The 20,609-nt window shown below is 33.3% G+C and overlaps 1 protein-coding gene across 2 annotated transcripts in view; it reads right to left on the reverse strand.

Moving 5' to 3' along the window:
* Window positions 1–236: 236 nt before the first annotated feature.
* RhoGAP71E (Rho GTPase activating protein at 71E) overlaps window positions 237–20,609 on the reverse strand; it is a 30,187-nt gene continuing 9,814 nt past the window's right edge. Inside the window, exons 8-11 of one of the 2 annotated variants that reach the window (XM_072303744.1) lie at window positions 14,280–14,446; window positions 12,771–12,890; window positions 10,231–10,381; window positions 237–9,591 (exon numbers count right to left, since the gene is read on the reverse strand). In XM_072303744.1, the coding sequence (XP_072159845.1) occupies window positions 9,356–9,591; window positions 10,231–10,381; window positions 12,771–12,890; window positions 14,280–14,446 (674 nt within the window). In that variant the 3' untranslated portion in view covers window positions 237–9,355. The remainder of the gene's footprint in view (window positions 9,592–10,230; window positions 10,382–12,770; window positions 12,891–14,279; window positions 14,447–20,609) is intronic. The other variant, XM_072303745.1, reaches the window with a different exon arrangement.

The following is a 20,609-nucleotide window of genomic DNA, read 5'->3' on the forward strand; positions in this document are numbered from 1 at the left end:
GAGATTTTCGTTAAAATTGAGATACTCATGCGTTTTCCGTATTTATGCCCACTGAAGTGTTGCTGTTGAGCAATTATGTCGATGATTTAGTATTTTTAAAAGATTATGACAAAATCTAAAATCCTAGCAGGATTAAAAGGAGTTTGAATGAGCTGCGGAGAGGAAACAAAAATTCTACGGAGACGGATTTCACTGAGGATCAGCCGGTTTTGGAGAAAAAATTCCGTGCAAGACTATTTCAACAAGATATAAATTATATATTTCCCCAAAATAAAAGTTACAGTACAGGTAAATTTTTGAAAAGGGAAAAACCATATTTTAAATAGCTCTTAGAATACATTTAAAAAGATTAAAATGATGCTTACAAAAAGGAAAGAAAAAGATCGTATTTGATTCTGGTTAAATTGAAAACAGAACAGATACTTTCACAGAGAGACTCATGATAGTGGGCCACTACTTAGACATTTTGTGTCAGACGTTACTTACAAGGGTACAAAAAATATTCTAATGAGAAAGAATATATGGATAAAAGAGAAAATTACAATTTAATTTTTTTTATAAAAGGAATGTAAAGAATCTAATAAAAAAACTTGATGCAGCAAGAACATTATCAGAGACAAACAGAAAAAAAATGAAGAAAAATCGAGCAAAGATTTGACTTTGAATTGCATCTTCTATTGTTCGTATTTTTGAAAGCGTTGACAATACAAAGAGGCAAAAGCGAACTTACAAAAGTCTTCAATTCTGCACACATACCTATTCAGAAAGTGTCATTATTTAGGGAAGCTTTGAAAGAGAGTATTTTAAGTTAAATCATTGATTTCACAGAATGAATTCAAAGAGTGAGATAGGTGATAACTTAAAGGTACGAAGAAAATAGAAGCAAAATATTAAAAGACTTCGCTAAAAAAAAACTTCACCAAAGGGCGTTCACGTCGACGATACTTATTCATTTCGTCTTGGCTTCCTTCCATGAATACAGATATAAGATTCTGAAGTAAAAAGCTAAGTACCAGCTCCATTTTGTGATTGGCATCTAGGATCATCAGAAGGTTATTAGTAAGGCCAGTCAGCCAGCTGCGACTGTGAATTGTGGCTTGTCTGTATTTATTGATTTGAGTAGAAGAAAAAATCAATGAGTTTATTAACGACATTAATGCCCTGAGAGAAAGAATTTTTTTTTTTATACTCTAAGAGGTTAAATTTCTGCTTCACTTCCGGCTAACTTTTATCGATGATTTATTGAGTATGATCCTTAACCGAGGATTTTTATTTAGAATAGCTAGATCATTTCAAAGTAACGTTGGCTGGAGAGCTGAGATTGAAAAATACAGAAATGAAAAGAAAGAAAGAAAAAAATGTAGAGAAAATTTATGTTAGGTGCAGAGCTGAGGTTTTCGAAATAAGAAAATAATGAGATGAATTGATGAAAGAAGGAAGACATTTCAAACATACAAGGAAATAATGGTGGAGCAGAAAAGCTACAAAAAAAAAAAAATTAAGTAAGTAGATTAAAAGAAAAAAGATGGAACACTTTACACTCAAATAGGTTCATTTACAGTATAAAAGATGGGATACTTAGACGTAGACAATAGGAATACACGGAATCTGGTGATTTGCTTAACTAGGTATTTATGTAATATTGCGAGTCGTGAAATAGTAACATCTACGTTTGAAGTAAAAAAATGCATGAATAAAAACATAAATATGAATACAGAAAAAACAATGCTAGTAGTCTTTTTCATGAGGTATCTAAAATGTGGTCCTTACACACGGTAGGTATTGATAGAATTCAAAGATAGGAATCATATGCATAAGAGTTGGACTTCATTTTGCAATAAGGAACTACAATTTCTGGCTCCTCTGTAAACACACTTCTGCGCATGGGGAAAGTTATGATACATACGTTGTTTGTAAACTAAGCCACATATTGTAGTTCTTAATTGCAAATGTAGTCCAGTTGAGGAGCGCTTGGTCACGGATTAGATGAAATCACTCGGAATCAGCATAACTTCGTTTCAGGTAGACTTATTTCCTCCTAAGTTTTATTTTTCTCGCAAGGAACCAAACGGCACATTACCTTGGCGCCATTTCTCCTGACTTAGGAAGAATCCATTCACAAAATTGCAAGTCAGAGCAATGATTGCTTTTAGGTTGAAAAAATAAAACATGAGAGGAAATTAGACAAAAGCTAATCAATGGCCAAATTGTGAAACCATATATATCTCCATTTGTGACATTGCAGGCTTTCTGTCATATTTAATTTTCTCTCTAGAGAATTAGTCAGCGTAATTTCTTGGAAGCTTTCCCAGATTTTTCGTCTCTCCAAGCAGAATATTTTGTATGGATTTCAAGCTGTAAAGTTGGCTTGTTTCTCTTAAAAAAAAAATAAATAAATAAATAAATAAATAAAACGGGAGTAGAAATATGGAGGATGTGGTTTCAGACTTCGGCCATCGTAATGTAGTTAGGTTGATTCTCAATAAATTTATCCAATTATTCACATGCCAGTCATCTAAAACCTTTTTCGAGTCCCTCTCAGCAGGGGAAAATGACAAACAGAAAGATTTTAAAGAAAATCGCCCGACAACAGGTGATGTTTTGCAACACTGGAATGTTATTAGTGAATATGTAGAGGGTTTTTGCTGCTGGTTATAAAGGAGAGTAATGGGGCCTTTGAAAGATCCTTGTGATACATTTTTTTCTCGCATAAAATGTAATTTAGTTGCTGCGTTGGCCGAGTAGAAAGAAATTCTGACTCCTTTCAAAGGTCGTAAAGTTAAAGAGACATCAAATTTGAGTGGTATGATTCGGCAGACTAAGTATACAAACTGAAATAAATCTAAAAATGACAATTCGAACTCTTACAATGGCCATACTTCCATTTTAGTTGACTGTGTGGAGAGGATCTTTGATGGCTATTATTAAAAACTCAACAAACAATCAATCATTATATCAACTGCAAAGGGCAAGCTAAAAAGTTCTCAATGACTGAAAAATAGTGTGAAAGAACAGAGGAATCTACTGATGCAGGATACAATAAAAAATACACTTTACTACTAAAAGCAGGCGGGATCTGTTGGAGAATTCAATCCTGAAGAGACAAGAAGAGGTGTAAGGAAAATTTTTGTAAAATCTTCCTCTTTATTTCCTGTACATATTCAGAAATGAAATGGTAAGAATTTCTTTTAAGGTGGGTTTCCGGTTTTTAAAAAAGGGATATTTCTCGTTTTCCATTTTGTATCATTTTTTGGTCCCATTAAAAAGTACAAGAAACATATTCTTTGCACACTGACACAAAGACACATGCATGGAATGCGGGGTTGGTGTTTCCTCTTTATCTCTTTCCTTAAATTCCTCAGCCTTTAATTAATGGATGTTTCCTGATATCCGGGGGAAGTAATGAACTACAAGACAGGGTATGAAATTGATACTCAATTCATCCAAATTTTACGTAAAGCACTATCGACACATAAAAAATGCCCAGATTCCACTCATAAATAAGACAAAAAAACATTTTTGTAAACATCAATTCAAACTTAACAAAAAAAACCAAAGTCTTCTGGCGTCACTCAAGCACTTGCAACCAACTAACTTCTGTGCTCTTTACGATGGAATAATTATTTCTGCTCACTGAATTCTTCTCAAAATGTTATAATGTTTTGCAAATTAAAGAGAGCAAAACAATTTTTTTTTTTTAAAATCAAACACTGATTATTTGCTCAATAGATATAAGATTGTATTCAATACCCAATTTGACCTGCATTGATTTTGGTTTTTTTCATGAGAGATAGGTTTGAATTCACTAATTCTAATATGGTTGAGAAACATTATCTTCTCATTAATGAATTCGTTTTAGAGGTTTTCAATTTGCTCGACTCGTTTCACAAGGAACCTTCATAATGGAATATTTCTTGAGGAAGTTTCATTCTCAAAATGTCTGATGGTCTGTTAGCCACCTGATGGCAAGTCTGGGGAATAGGGCAAGAATTTTAAATTGTGTTGGTAAGTTTCGGAAGACTTTCTAGGTCAGTTCAGGATTAAATTAACCAATAGTAACTATGATTCAAACAGGTTTCTAAACATACAAAATTTAGATGAAAATAAGGAAAAACATAGAATGACAATGATATTATTTACGCCATGAGAAAGAATAATTATGCTGGAACAAAAAAAAAATATCCATTTCACTTGTGATGCTGCAAATTTTCTATCACAATTTATATTCATGATGAAGCAGAACAGAATTTTAACTCCTCATAGCTTCAGTTAATTTTTACTCACTTTGCAAAAAGTATTCTTAAAAGTTTCTGGATGATATTGTTCAACTTTCTTTTAAAACATAAAATAACCATGAGAGTTATTTTGTAGCCCTACACATGTGATACTCTTTCTTTCAATTTCATAATTGATACTGTAAGTAACTTACTTAGAAAAAAGGAGAACTCCGATGGCTAGGTGCGAGATTATTTGACTCAGCTTCGCCTATATAAAGGAGGCTGTAGCTAGTCCATGTTTGTGTCAATAAAGGAGTGGATTTTTGCCATACACAAGATGATCCTTAAAAAAAGCTACCAAACAGAGACGAACACGCACTGTGCACTTAACTAAATGTTGAATGGTAGCCAAATTTCAATCGCTCATCACAAAAGACTGGCTACAGTTTCCCCTTTCCTGAAGTCACATTCCTGAAAACCCAGAATTTTAAGCTGGGAGCAAAAAGAATGATTTATGAGAAACTGAAGGAAAGAAACACATTTTGCTTAAAAGTATACCGAGGAGGATTTTAACAAAGACTCAACACAGCATGAATCTCTTTTGCCAATGAGAGAAAATTTTCTCTCTTAATAAATGACAGCAAATCCCAATAATTTGACTTTAAATTATTTGGACGAATCTAATTACAATAGAGAAAGATATAGGTAAATAATTCAATTCGTGAAGTAGTGCAGATTTTTCATTTGAAAACGTATTTTGTTTTTTAATTGGTGTTATAGTAGAGGCATGTGCAACGTACCCATATACTTAAACTAAATTAAAAAGAGGTGAAAAAGCGATTTGTTTCCTTTAGATTTTGGTAAAAAAAAAATGTATCAATTCGCATCTACAGAAATACTGAAAATTTTATTCAGTATTTTTGATAAAAAAATTGCACTACGTACAGCTCAAGCTGAGATTTTGTTTCGAGTTAGAATTAAGAGTCTCACACTCAGTAAATACATGAAAAATTGAAGTTTACAGATAGAAAAAGTGTAGAAAATTAATGAAAACAGGATAGAATTACTTAACAGTTCTAATGGTGATTATAAAATAAAGATTAAAAAAGAAGAGCATGAAAACTGTAATCGGTAATTATCACAGCTGATAAAAAGTTACATGAATTTCTTAAAAATGATTAATGACCGACAGTCGAAACAGATGTATAAAATACATTCTAAACGCTAAAACATTTAGGTAACATATGATATATAATATAAAAATAACAAAATATTCAGATCTAGAACACATAATTGGAACACAAAATAAAGCAACTTAGATTATGAAAAAGCTAGCATTACCAATACTTGCAATAGTTGAAAAAAGCATTAAGAAAGGCTGAATGTCATTAAATTTCTGGCTGGATTGCTGATCAATGCATCACTAGACAAGATATGAATTTTAGCATTTATATTTATGCAGCATTTTCAAAATTTCTGGTAGAGTACGATTTGCACATCGAAAATTACTGAAATAAACAAAAGCTTTTGCTTGGATTTTCTTTTTTCTTAAAAACAAAAACAAGAAAAAACATGAGTGACGGCTCACAATGTTGCAATCTGACATAAACATTTTTCGACTTTAGCCATCAATGTGCAAGTTCTATCAAAGTCGACTAAAAGAATATTTCCACAAGAGGTTTGTCATGTCCTTTCTTTCAAAATCAAATGCCTATTCGAAGTTTAACTCAGTGACAGAATTTCGAGAGAATTCAAACTGCCAGCAAATATTGGTCACACTAACAAGCCTTAGTAAGCAATGCTGAAAACAGGAAAATGACATAGACTCTGAATAAACCAAGTGATCTGAATACTGACACTTACAAGGAGACATTTATATCAATAGGTTCATCGGCTAAGACAACAGAACTGTACTTTACAGAACAACTACAATACCTAAGACTTTGTCAAGATACATTCTTAAAATTAGGTACACTGATTGGAAGAATTAATAATAAACATCAAAAAGAGGGAAAATGGGTTGTTCTTCTTAATAACTGACTATCAATTGGCTATTCATGAACAATATAAATCTATTCCATATTTAGACGTTGGGTCAAAACTGGTGGGTTTCACTTGGCTTAGCATTTCAAGATAGATGGTGCTAGGGTGAAGACAAGGTCATGGATGCTTCCATGAGAGAGTCTTGTGGCTACAAGTTATTAATGTCTAGAAAGACCTCTCTATTCTTAAATGAAAAGATGCAGATATTAGGTTGGTAACAGTGACACTGTGACAGGCTTCCATTCAAGTATCAGAAACAAAGAAAACTCTAATTTAGAAAAATGATTAAACTGGAGTTTTTGTACATAACTTTAAAACTTGAATGAACAGATTTTTTCCTAAAAGCATTATGAGATTTTCAACTTGTTTCGTTCGATTAGTATACAACCTGCACTTTAGAATAGCCAAGGTAGAGATAGTAACTGTGATGATTAATAAATAATAAATATGATAAATAATTGAAAATTATAATGATAGAAGTGATACGGTTATAAACAATGAAAAAGTTTAATGAACATCATGATCGACAGATGTAAAAGATCTGAAATTATTTGGTGATAAAATTCCTCCGAATAAAAAAATTATAAAAGGCAAAACCAAATCAAAATTTAAAAAAAGAGGAAATTACACAAGCCAAGTAATTTATAATTAGAGAATAAATAATATAGATATTTACAATGAAGTAGAAAAAAATTCTCTTTGAGAGAGATTCAATTGGCTAGATACTTTGAAATAGTTTAATTGACTTTGCTGTTTGCAATCATTTTGTCACGATTTATATAAAAACATTATCATGCAAAACTTATGCAATCAAAAATTACGATTGTTCATCATACACAAAAAACACCCTAAAATAATCCTTTTGGATGGGACTAGTATGAAATTAATTTTACTTTTGATAGTCTTTGTGCGCCAAGTTTGACATGACTCCGAGAAAATAAAAAATCTATCGAATTGGATACATAATGAGTCAAGCTGCAAAGATCATCACGAATGGATCACAAGACAAGGTACAAATTTAAGCATTCTGATATATGTTTCGTCTCCAAAATTTCTTGTAGAACACAATTCGCATAACGAAAATTACTAACATGAACTCCTAACCAAGTTAGTACCGTTTTCATTCAACATTGGTTACGAAAAATTTAAATTTTCCATCCACAAGAAGAACCAAAGTCTACTTGAATCAAATCGCGTACTAAAATAGTTTTGGCAGGCTTCTCAATGAGCTGTGTTCCTTCACTGCCTTGTGTTGTCCAAAGTGTAAACAACATGCAATAACTGAGCCGAAGTGCTGAGATTGAGGTTGTCATATTTCCAGATTGCTAAGACTGTTGCAGTAACATTTATTAAAGTGTGATTTAACTTAAGTGAGTAATGGTTTATTTCATGAGCAGGAAGTTGGAATTCATGCTTCAAAAAACGGTAACATCTTGGTTAGGAGTTACTTTCAGTAATTTTCGGTAAAAATCGTGTTCCACAAGAAATTTTGATGAAAAAATGCTTGAGTTCTCATCTTGTCTGGTGGTCCATCATTGGTAAAAAGGCGAATGAGTAAAATAATTAAGAATTTCTTTTGGTGACAGGTACCGTAAGAGAGAGATTTGAGTCAATAGTTCTGGGGTTGAATTTACAATGGAGAGGGGGGGGGGGGATCACTTTCAGTAAAATAGAATTTCAAAATTACTAAATATAACAACTACATTCGTAAAATCATGTACATCATCTAGCTACTTCAAACAAGTCATTTTCTTGTTTTGTTTGTTATTAAATGCATAAGTGGAATGCATACTTATTTCAAAATTTTATCAGACTAAAAACATATTTCGGACACCTGAAAGAACCTACACATCATTAAGTTTCATCCAATTAAACATTATTGAACGTCCCTGCAAATCTGAGTTGTCAAATTCTAGATAAAAAGTTTAATGGGCCCCTCTATTTTCTCTTGAACTCCCAATATGTTGCATTGTAGATTCAGGTGCCACTGAATAATGAAAAAGAAGTTTCAGGCTAAAAAAGTTCAACGAATGGAAGAGAATGCAATTTTCTCTCATTACTGTTGAACTTTTAAAATGTGTGGTTAATGTGGCTGGATCAAAATTTTAAAAAAAAAATAAATGCAATAAGCCAGGTAAAATAATAATATTTTGAGAATGTGAGAGGAAGCACGAATAAAACCAGAATCCATGAAAGCAATAACTTGCAGAAAATTGAGTGTAAAAACTAAAAGGCCTATCGCTGTGGCACAGCAGAGAGCTGGATTCTACCATGGGGCATGACGAAATAGAACACAAAAAGAAGTACTGTGTAAGGCTTAAAATATTAATCCAGAGAAAAGAATAAAAAAATGATGCGCGTTTGAAAAAAAGTAAAGATAGTTGACGGATATAACGCTCCGTACCACTACTACAATGATCTTTGATTTTTCAACAGACGAGGACTTGAAAATTGACAAAGAAGACTTTAGAGGCATTTGAGCCATGAAAGAGATATTTTGGGTGCGAAGATAATTATTCTTTACTTTACTCACCCTACACCCCATTTTTCCATATAGAAAGGAATTTTAAAAAAACTAAATTTAGAGACCATTGATTAAAGAATGCTCCAGTTAGTCCAGCTTACTCAGAGAGCATTTATGTCAATTTTTTACATTCCCTCGGAAGTGTTTTCAAACAATGATTGTAACAATTCATTTCCATTCCTTTGATTGCTTTTCTAATAAAGAATTTAGTCGTCAACTTGAAATATTTTAATTTACGTCATAACTCCAACAATTATTCGGATTAAGATTACCTGAATAAGCTATAAACGATTGGATTCTACAAGAAAGAACTCAATTATAGAGCTAATTTTTGAAATACAAATTTTTACTGAGATGTGTTAAATGAAAGTTGGCCCTGCTTTTATTCTAGACGAGCTTTCTTCATTTTCTATGGAAATTAGATTATTTCTTTTCTGTAGAATTCCATTTAACAGATCAACAAAAGTACGGTAAAACATTTTTAGAACATTGGTTCTGATGTAGGATGAATACAGAAGCAAATAAAATACTAGAAGAGATGGGTTGGCGAAAAATAAGGTGAGTTGTGATTTTAAATTCGAGGTTTATAGGAAAGATTTACCAATAGTTTTTGGCCTGTTGAATCTAGAGACTCACTGGAGGTACAGTCTTGTGAATCAGCTGCATTAGATGGCTGTCTTGAAACGGCTTTTTTGGTGTCCGTACCATTCTCTTTGTCATATAAAGTTCCACGACTGTAATGTGTTCTACTTGAAGTTCTACGGATGCTGGGCCTTTTGCTCACAGATTCAGCGCTTGCACTTAGTCCTAGTAAAAAAAAAAGACGAGAAAAATAAAATGATTAAATTATTCTACAGACCACACTCTTACTCTTTACATTCAATAGAGTAATGATTTTAGAGTATGCTGCCGTGCTAAACAAGAACGCCTTGAATCCATCAAGATTTTCCCTCGTTTTTTGGAACTTAACACTTAATACGATAAAAACTGTTGCACCCATGTGCCTCAAATTTTCAAGTTAAGTTCTTGACAGTATTTGCAAAAGAATTCTGTAAAAACATTGTCCCAAGTTACACAAGTTTTTATTGTTTCCAAAAAATGTAAAATGGCGGTTACAGCGTTTTTGCGTTGCACGGCAGTATGATGTACTTTGGTTTTTCTTGCAAATTGTTAGTGCTGAAAGAAACCTTAGTATACTCTGATTGGTGCTGACTGCAACTTCTGCAACAGGAGAGCAGTTCTGTGAATGTGTTGATTGTCTTGTTGTCTAAAAATTGAATCCAATCAGTGTTTCATGTTTTACAAAAAGCAAATGCTACATTTCCTCAGGATAGTTTTTACAATTTCTATTGCACCTCTTGAGTTTTTCTTTGTGAAACCCTGGGCTACGGCTCCCCCCCCCCCCCCCCCACCCCGAGAATTATTGTGACTGAAATTGATGCTTACCAGCATTAGTCGCAGGGCAAACGTAGTTTGCTCCTTTGAGAATATTGAGGGATGCAGGATCACTGTCAACATCGAAGTGGAACATCTGCTCACAGGGATTAAGAAACCACTCGGAACGCGTTCTCATTCTGGCAGTCTGTCTTTCATGGACCTGGTAGCATGCATCAAAATAAGATTTTAGTCTCACATCGACTTAAAAAGGCAAGTAAATCTACGATTTCCACAGTGAGATAAAACACGATGAAATGGATTAGTAACTAGGCGCATGTCTTTATTAAGACGTTACAAAATTAAGTGTGTAAACCAAAATTCCAGTAAAAAAGATTGGAAATTGAATACAAAGCCAAAAATTAATTTCTGTGAAGCGATAGAAATTGAGCATTTTCATTGCGGAAATACAGACTGTTACTGTCCATTTTTTACCTCATGATTGATTATCAAGTGAATAGAATGCTGAAGGAATCATGACGGATCAGTTGCAATGTCTTAGGATTGTGTTTTGATGAGCAGATTATAAATGAGCAAAAAACATTAAAGCTCTATCTATACACAAAACTTTTCTTACCGATATTAACCAAGATACGGCTTTTTCGAAAGAACAGTGTACAACACTATCTATCACAGTGATAGCTACATACTATGAGCTTGCATTAATACATCTACCTTGAATTTGTCATGTGCTGATGCTTGAATGTACACACATTTTTTGCTCAAAGCACATCTTTTGGAAAAAGAAAGTGGAGGAAACCACTGCGTGCATAATTACGATGGATGACATCATAAACCATGTTTATAACGGAGCAGTGACTTTGTCAGTATCGAACATAAAGCAACATTTGAACCCATTTGGGGTTTTTTTTTGCTACTAAATATTTTGGGACCCTCTCAAAACAATTTTCTGACGAGCAAACTGATTATTTCTGTTTAAACTTTGTTGTTTTTTGGTACCATGTTCTGATTATGAGAAAAAAACCTTTGAAAAAATGAAATGAATCAAAGTAAGAAACCACCATTCAATGAGAGAGTACGGCTGAAGAAAACTGTCCACATGCATTTTTACACCTAAAAAATTATGTAGTTACATCGAGATGATCTCCTGAAAGTTAGATATCATGGAATAAAAGGATAGAATAAATGAAAAATTCTAGAGGCCATTCCATTACAAAAAAAAGGAGGACATTTCGGTTTTTTTAAACTGAAGAGCATTCAGGCGGGTTCAACTAGAATCAGTCTAACTACCTTAGACTTTGAATGATTCTTTCTGATGACTTATTTTTTGCAAGAAAACTAAGCAACACTATGACTAGAATTTGTGTGCATAGGTATTCTTTTTAATCAAGGAATATCAACAGAAATTTTCAAGGCATGAAGGTTTAACATATTGACAATGAAACTGCCAAAATGCGTATCACGGTTAGTGGAGTTGCAGACTTACTGCTATACTTAATTGTCCACATGGAAAACTACTAAACCTGATTTCTTAAAAACTTCTTTTCCCCATGAAAATTATAAGCCATGATGTTGATTTTTCAAATTGATTTTGTAAAGTGATCTTTGAAAAGTAAAAAAGTAACGGAGATCTCGAAACACCACAACAGATACGCATTTTTACAGTTCCACCGTCAATATTGAACTGTCAGAAAAAACTAGTTTCTGTTAAATTGGAGATGTCATAGTAGAGACTATTAACACAAACATTTGCAGCATAAAACAATTTCTACGCTGCTTTTTTTTTTGTTTTTTTTTGGGAGCTTACTTCATTCAATCAGTCTCATACAACATTACTTCTTTTAAACATGGACTTCAACCGGTTAAAATTGAAATAGTTGAGGAATTTCTATTTGAAGATAGAGTAAATGAATGCATGGAGGCAGAACAGTCTTTCACACTGAAACAACCATAGGGAGAAATCTAGGAACAAAGAGTACGCTCATGCAACACACAGATGAAATGAATGGAAAAGTGAAATTCGTGCATTGTAGTGTAGGAGACTGATATACACTTCCTTCATCTTCATGCAATAAAATGTACAGCTGGAGAACTAGTATATGAAACATTCAAGGAATGCTTGAAGTTTTCAGTAGTAATGCATTATATTATAAGCAAAAAGGAATATGAAGCATGAGAGATTCTTAAATTGGCCTAGAGCCCTCTCCTTTCTTCCGGAGTGCGATTCCTTATGAGCAACCCCCAGAAAAAAACAGAAAACTAAAAATTCCGAATGAAAGATTTAGAGCTGACGATAGCTTTATTGCATCATTAGCAAATTAAAATTCATAACTAGGATATTGCCAGTCAATGTGGATCCCTCTAGGTATATTCTTGGTTCTAGGTATATTCTAGGTATATTCTTAGGTTGATAGAAATTATTGCATGAAATATGGTATGTGAAAGCTTTCCTGAGCCCTGAAGAAAAAATGAGTGAGTTAGGGTGTTTGATGACTACATTGCTGGTGTTAGGTTAAATACTTTGGCCGGAGCTTGGATTTAAAGCGAACCCAGGTTGAAAAATACAAGGGCGTACAAAGAGTGAGAATTACCATTGGCAAATAGGAAAGGCTTTTTGTACTTTCAGCATAACGATTTACAGCTTTAAGCTCTTCCATTGTCATGTGATGGTTTGCAGCCGCTTTACTTGATGAGGAGCGACAGCACTGCTCCTGAGTGACAAAAACACCATTAGCACAACTCAAAGGAGTTAAAATGTTTCCATACGTCAATGAAAATAGCTTCAAATCAAAAATTACATTGCAAATAGGAGCTCTGTTGGTTTAAAATTAGTTCCATATTCTTAATAGCACAGTTCTGATACTGTGTGGATGATTATTTGCACCGACATTATAATAAATGTAGCTCAAGACTGAGTCTCACACCCCAAACATAGTTCAAAACAGTGGTTTTCGATACTTTTTCCTTTCTTTATCCACCACACACACATTCACCTAAAAAAAAACGCAATTGACCGGCTGGCTGACTCGGTTTCCATTTCACCCCTTGAAATGAGTTTTTCTTGATGTAGGGTTAATTTTTCCAAACTTTGTATTGCAATGACAAAAAACTTCATGATGCAAACATTTTTAAATGGTTTTTACTACGGAATTCTAGCAGGAACCTAAGAAGTTGAACACTGTACTTGGAAAAACGTTATGACAAGAATGACAGCACAGAAAAAATAGATTGCTAATTTATCCATTAAATTGTTAAAAATATGTAAAAATATGTAAACATGTTTCAAGTGTACATTTTACAATAGTAGAAAGCAAATTAAGTTAGCATTTTTTTATCGTAAAATCTACATTGAAACATGTTGGACACTTTTTTTAACTACAAAATTGTTAAATCAGAAATTCATTTTTTTCCGCGTGCGCTCTGTTCGGATTTCCATAATTTCATAATTTTCCAATTCCCTGATCTTCCCTGACTTTTTTTGCTTTCCACTGACTCTAAACATTTCTGAGCTTCCACTTAAATTTTTTCCTTCTGATAATGCTGGTTCTCGCTAAAAAAGTTAGACGAAATTTCCACAGATGAAAATTCAAATTAAGGAAAAAGGCAAGCAGATATTTTTTGTGCTCTTTCGAGTAGCACTCACTGAGGTTGCTGCATGCAACTTGTGAAATTCACTGACTTTTCTAGGTTGCATAAATTCCCTGACTTTTGAGGTTTTGCAGACCACCAGTAACCTTGTCTGCAACCTTAGTCAAGGATTTAGAAAAAAAATTTGATAGTCAAAAATGACACAAAAGGGGATGAGAAAGATCATTATTTTCATGGTGTAAATTGCTTTTAAAATGCTTCTAACTGAGGGAGTTTTCATTGGTTGAGTAGTGTCCAATGCAACCATTTATAGGTAAGTAAATAAAAGAAACAAAGTACAACTATGAGTACGACCACACTGTAGGCAAATTTACAATAAAAAGAGATTATGCAAACTTTACGTCCAGATTTTCTAAACCAACACTGAATAAACGATTTAAAATTCCAGAATTACATGGGATTTAATACATTCCCCAACTGATGAGAGCGTTGAAAAGAGACGTTAATTTTACCTTGAGAAGTCCGTTCTCTCCTAAGCTGAGTGACAATCTGGCGCAATTTTCAAGGAGGATATTTTCATGACCGCCTGGAGGGTTGCAATGGAGTGGGAAATTCAGTTGACATTCAGGAGATCCAATGAATGCTGGGGTTGAGTGACTTTCTTCTTGGTGGGCCATACCTATAAAATATAATGTTTGAATGAGATGGATTTTTGAACAGAGACAGTCAATTGTATCACTAGGAAAAAAAAGCCTCCCCCTCTCAAATGAATTTTTGGTTAACAGAGTGAAAAGGATTCTCAAAACATCGAGTACCACGATCTGCTATCATTTAAATTCTACTACGTTTTGAAATAATATTAGAAAACAACAAGTTCAGCGGCACAAAAATATATGAGTGAACATTTCTGTGGCTTATATTATGTACAGCATCACCATGACTTTTGATAGGCCTTAGAAAAAGTGTGCACTGAGGTGAAAAAACTATTTTCCAGGCAGCCAAAAAGTATGGCCAAAGCGTCAGCAGAACTAGCTTGTATCTTGATTTTATGTTTGACATGCAAAAGAAAGTGGACACTTCGCAGGTTTCTTGTATCTTAAAATTCTTGAACCAGATGAAGCTTAGGGGAAAAAAATGAAATCGAAAAAAAAACTAATTCTCACCTTCCGTGATTTTAACTATCCAATGATCAATAGAATTAGGACTGTTAAGAGTCTTGATGTTATTCAGATGATCTTTAAATGAAGAAAATAACATAGATTCTTACAAGAAAAATTTGTTTCTGACAAGCTCTACAAATCGGATCATTTGAAAAACGAGGTTATTTCATGAAATCAAACAAATAAATTGTAAGTAACTAAGCTTCACTGAAAAGACCAAAGTGGTCTAATTCCTCAAAATTGGTCTAAGACTGAAAAAATCTGGTAACTCATCTGTAAAAATAAAAGGGTTAAATACATTTCTTAGTTTACTCTTCCTCTTGGAGAGAAGTATCCTGCTGGCTGTAGCGATTCTACCATCACAAAGGGGCAGGAATAAGATGAGCCTATCAAAAAGGAAAGATGGAGAGACAACATTGGCATGGTTCAGCGACTATAATCTAGGCCCGCTTGGATCATGTTCGTAAACATTCACTCTGAATTTTGGGGAAGCTCTTGAAAATGATCCCATATGAAAAATTTTTGGCGTGACTTTAGATAGCATGGTTAGTGTAGTGACCACTTGCTTGGCTTCAAAAACCTTTGTAGAGCTTACAGGATTTTACACTTCATCCATGAGCCTGTTGTTATTTTAACTAGGTCTTACACAATTAATGAGTTCTTTTGTAAATCTTAGCTCCATGATAGCTTCAGGGAAAAGTATGTTTTTTTTTTTTGCTTTTCTTACAAAGAGTATCAATATGGTATCTTTGTGCACTTGACAATTACATATTATATGTCCAGAATGAAATTTTCTTCTTCTTACAAATTCATAAAGTACATTAATTAACCTTTAAAGGAGAAATTGTGGGATGGTTCAAATTTCATTTTTGTGCTGAATTGTAACTGGAAAGAAAAAAGTGAATATGATTCACTACTATGCATGACTACTCATACTCATATGTACAAAGTCAGCTGTCATAAAACAATCACACATACAGTGCACACTTGTGAATTAGAAGCTCTTTAATTTGAAAAACCCTTCTCTAAAAGAGAGATCTTCTCACTTTCCAAATAAAATATAAATGTCTCTCCTCGTTAATTGGCCATTTTTGGTCCCCAAACGGCGAGTAAATCAGTTTGAATAAATTTGAGACCGTATTCAGAAGCACTCTGTGATTCAAATTCAAGATTGAACGATCTGTATTTTGAAAGTGCAGAACCGTATGCTCTACGGTTTGAGAAGGTTTTAAAGGCTGTTCAAACTACTGAGCTTGGAATCTTTTGTTTCATTCACATCAGTCTGCATTAAAGATAAATTTTTGCATCTAACCACGACTAATAAATATCAGTCTCTAGACTGAGGTAATGCGGAATTTTGAAGTGTAATTTGCACTATAGTTGTTAGAGTGATACTTCAATGTATTAAAGAAAGAATGGCACATGTATAAAAACAGGCGAGTGATTTCAAGTTATAGAGCTTATTTGAAAAAAATCATCGGGGCCCTTCAGCTCCAAATTACAGAGTGTGCACCGTGTTCACTTGTGAATTATAATGTTATTATGATCATCTTATGAATTATGAAAAAGTTATCTGGCAAAAGATGAAAGTAAGATTATTGTAATAAAATCCTTTGCGCTTTAATCAGCGCGGAAGAACGAGAGAGGAGGAAACAAGACTACAGTTTGAATGTTCTGGTGAGTTACAGGATATAATTTTTTTAAATATCCGAAAAAAGTAGTTCATTTTTTGGGTATTGGTCAAGCCTCCAATTCTTCAATCTTCACCTTCTTTGTTAGTGCTTAAAAAGTACTTGCAGTCTTGTTCCACGTCTACAGATAAATTTCCTACTATGAAGCATCATCTAATCTCACATTTCCGATTTGAAATGAACGTCTACAGAAGCTTCCGTCGAATCTTATTTTCTCTAAATGCTTTTGGCAAACTTCCTTTTTGATCCTTTTTCCTTTCCTGAGTTGAGAATTACATTGTGCTCTTTTGATTGAGCTTCGATTTTTGAGACGTAACCCATAGAATCCACCCTTTTATCTATTTTGAAGCTTGAAAAAAAAGCAGAAAACAGTGACCCCACTTGAGCACTGCATTCCTTTCTAGAACTCTTATTTCGATCTTTCGACTTCTTACTTTCTATTTCTTTCCCGCTAGGTATCGCCGACAAGCTAAATTAACAATCTTTAAAGAGTTAGTGGTTGAAGTGCTCCTTCTGATTGGCGCAAACATTCTGAGGGGCCAATACTGGAAATTTATATTTTGGAATGAAACTTTGGGCAAAATAATCTAGGAACATGTAGATGTCAAGACAAAAAATATCAACATTGCTTTAAAAATCAATACATTCTTCTCCATCTTTTTGGGACAGAAGTTTACGTCAAAACTAAATTGCTCTCCTAAAAAAACAGTTACTTTGGATTTCTAGATGAAAAAAATTAAAACTTACTGAAATAAAAATAAAAAAATTTATTTATTGATGGTTTTGTTATTGAAGTGCAGGATAAATTAAGAGCCCTGAGTACAAGAATTTCAGGAAAGTTGTTTACGTAACAAGTTTTTCTTTTCTTCCTCCTTTTTTATAGGAGAAAGAACAACAATTCTAAAAAAACAATCCAACAAAAAAAAAAAAAAGAAAAAAAAGAAGGAAAATACTAAAGCACATTCAAGCAAAAAATCGTAAAAAAAAGTACAAAGTCACGCTTTAATAAACCAACCACTCTGGTGCATGTTCACAGTGAGAGTTGATAATTAGGTGAAAAATACTTCAGACACAAAATGATACTAAACTAAAAAAACTTTAAGGTAAGTATTTACATTCAATCAATGATTATAACTACATGGAATGGTTGATAGTTAAGAGACAACTTAAGGTAAACACACCCTGAGACTATTAATCCATTTAATTCATAATTACATTGCTAGGCACTGAAACAACTGTCCAGAAGACAGAGGTTCCTAACTTGAAGGTATTTAGTGTATGACCGAGACTTTCATCATCCGAGTTAGTTGGTCCAGAATTCAATGCTGAAATTACTTTCTAGTTTTATAAGTCAATGTAGCAACAGTTTAAGGGTGGATTTAACTTCGATAAAATGAAAAGGGTGAATCATAAAATGAAATAAAGTAAGGTAGGGAAAAATAAAAAATTACATGGGGAAAATAATTTAGAACAGTGCGAGTGTGCTGGCATTACGCGGTAAAATTTTGGAATATTTGTAGATAACATTGGCAGAATATTTTATACTATTTAGAGCAGAGAAAATTTGTAAAACCTACATGCAACAAAGCAAATTCAAAGAGTTAGAGAAAAAATATTTAAAAGTGGCGCGGAGAGAAGAATATTTACACAGGTTGAAGTTTTCCATTTACCTAGGTAATTTAGAAAAACTGCATGAGTATTCAATTTATAGTGGTAAAAAATGTGCGACTAACCCTCAATTAAAGTGAAAGAACTACTCAAAATAAAACCTTCGGCTCGCATTGCAGGAAATTGACAACAGGAGCAAATAGTGATAACACCCCTCTTGACTCATGTTTTGGTAAAAGTACTTTCAATGCTATCATAAGAAAATATAGAGCAGAATCTATTAGGATCAAAGCTTGAAAAGAATGTTTCTTTTGAACTTTTATGGACATCTAAAATTTTTGGAGAAAAATTGACAGAAAATCTACCTAATACAAGCAATAATTAATCGTCGCCTGACACTGCTTCTGAGAGCTTTACAACGAAACTTTTGGACATCTCTGTTGAAATTTTAAGACATTCTAGGCACTTAAAACGATTTATAATATTTTCGAAATGAACATTCCATGACATCTTAATGTCTGAAAAAATGCATTTGCTAGAGATACTGATAAGAAAATGATGGTATTAAAAAAACTCTCCAGATTTACTGAATTGCAATAAAAGCATGCAGGTGAAAAAATAAAACCCGAGAGGTGAAATCACATGCTGGTCAGTTCATTTTTCGATTTACAAGAAGAGTAACGTTGGCATCGAAGAAAAATTACTTGAGTCTCTCTTATAAATACTGATTTGATAGTCTAAAATCACAAAACCAAAAAAAAAAAAAAATTGAGTCAGTAACAATTCAAATGAAATTGAAAACGAAAAAAAAAAATAATACGCAAACAGCTTTTATTGAGGGGAACTCTGTCCATCCAATTCTCAGCGAATCATTGGTGTTCTGAAGAATATGCCAAACAAAGCAATGTTCTTATAGACAATATTTTAAGACACCATCATCTTGCGGACACCGAATTGCGTTCTGGGTCTTCAGCATTTGGGGATGATAGATCACACTCGATATTCGAGCTGGGTGTGTCCAAGTAAAAAATGAGACTCTTATAAGTAGCTGCGGTTTGTAATCTTAACATGGCATGAAGGTAAAATTATGTGGGAAACATGATTGATTAAACGTGTCAAGTCTATAATTGCCTTAAACGCAATCAAGAATTTTTTAAAATTCAACTAGTGTCTTCGCGCAAGACAATGGGTCGGTTATGTATGTCACAGAATCAGGTCTTGATGGTTGTAGCTCATGAATTGGCAAAAAATTGAGAGAAACTCCTCTACGCAAAAAGGTCCACTTCTTAAAAGTATTAACAGTACTGTTAAAATAAATTATTAAAGCTTTTATGGGCTTGAAAGTGAATTCTGGATGTCACTGATGAGACCACTAACTTTTTACAGCAAAATTGTAAAATTTCAGCCACACAAGAGCTACATTGCAATCGTTTAACAAGCGTGTAAAAAGGTTTCTCAAAACAATGCGTGCCATCATTAATGTTGCAAAAAGAGCGTCAGACCTGAACGATTAAGTAAATTTTTTGTGATGAAAGTTAAATGGCTGGAGAAAATTCCGATTGAAAAAAATGTAGAAGCGTCATAAAGACCATTTTCACTTAAAATAAATAAAAATAAAGAGAATTTGATGCCGAGTGTTGTTTCAAAACAGAGAGTTTAAAGCCACAGAAAATTTAAGCAATTCTTGCAGAGAAGTGAAGGAAAACAAAAAAAAACTAAATATTACAGGAATGAAGCATGATCACACATAAAAGAGAGCTCGCCAAAAATTAAGGAAATTTCACACGAACTTAGGAAAAAAAAAATTGTAAGGAGCTAAACATAAGAAAAATAATGGATGAAGTTCTAAACCAGTACATTTATGGTTTGTCATGAAATTAAGCCGACAATAATAATAATGTTCGTGATACAAGATGGAAAGTATTTAAATTCATTAGACCTCTTGACAAGCTATGAATTAAAGCACAACGGAGCATGTTATCTCTTCAAAATTTTACGAGGAAAATTAATCAAACAGCGGAAAGTCCAGAAATCAACTTCTAGACAAGATAGAAGTGTTAGCTGTAACAATGGTTGAGAAGCACAAATACAAAAGGCATCATTAGTATATCCTACCTTCTATTCGACTTGCAATAAAACAATTTATAATTTTCAGTCTAGAGGTTGATTTCCAAACTCACTGTTGTATAAGTCATTTTTCACGTACTATTTTGAAGAAAAAAAATATGACTTCTTTTATCTAGTTCCGACCTTATTTAGAGGCCAAGTTGTTGAGGTTTCTGATGTCCTTGCATGAGATCTCTGTTCTATCATCCCTCCTCCTTACTCTTAAACAAAATCTCTGCTTTTAGAAATGTAAACTGTTGCCAAAAATAAATTTTGG

Source organism: Bemisia tabaci, chromosome 8 (assembly GCF_918797505.1).
Source record: "Bemisia tabaci chromosome 8, PGI_BMITA_v3".
NCBI lineage: Eukaryota > Metazoa > Arthropoda > Insecta > Hemiptera > Aleyrodidae > Bemisia > Bemisia tabaci.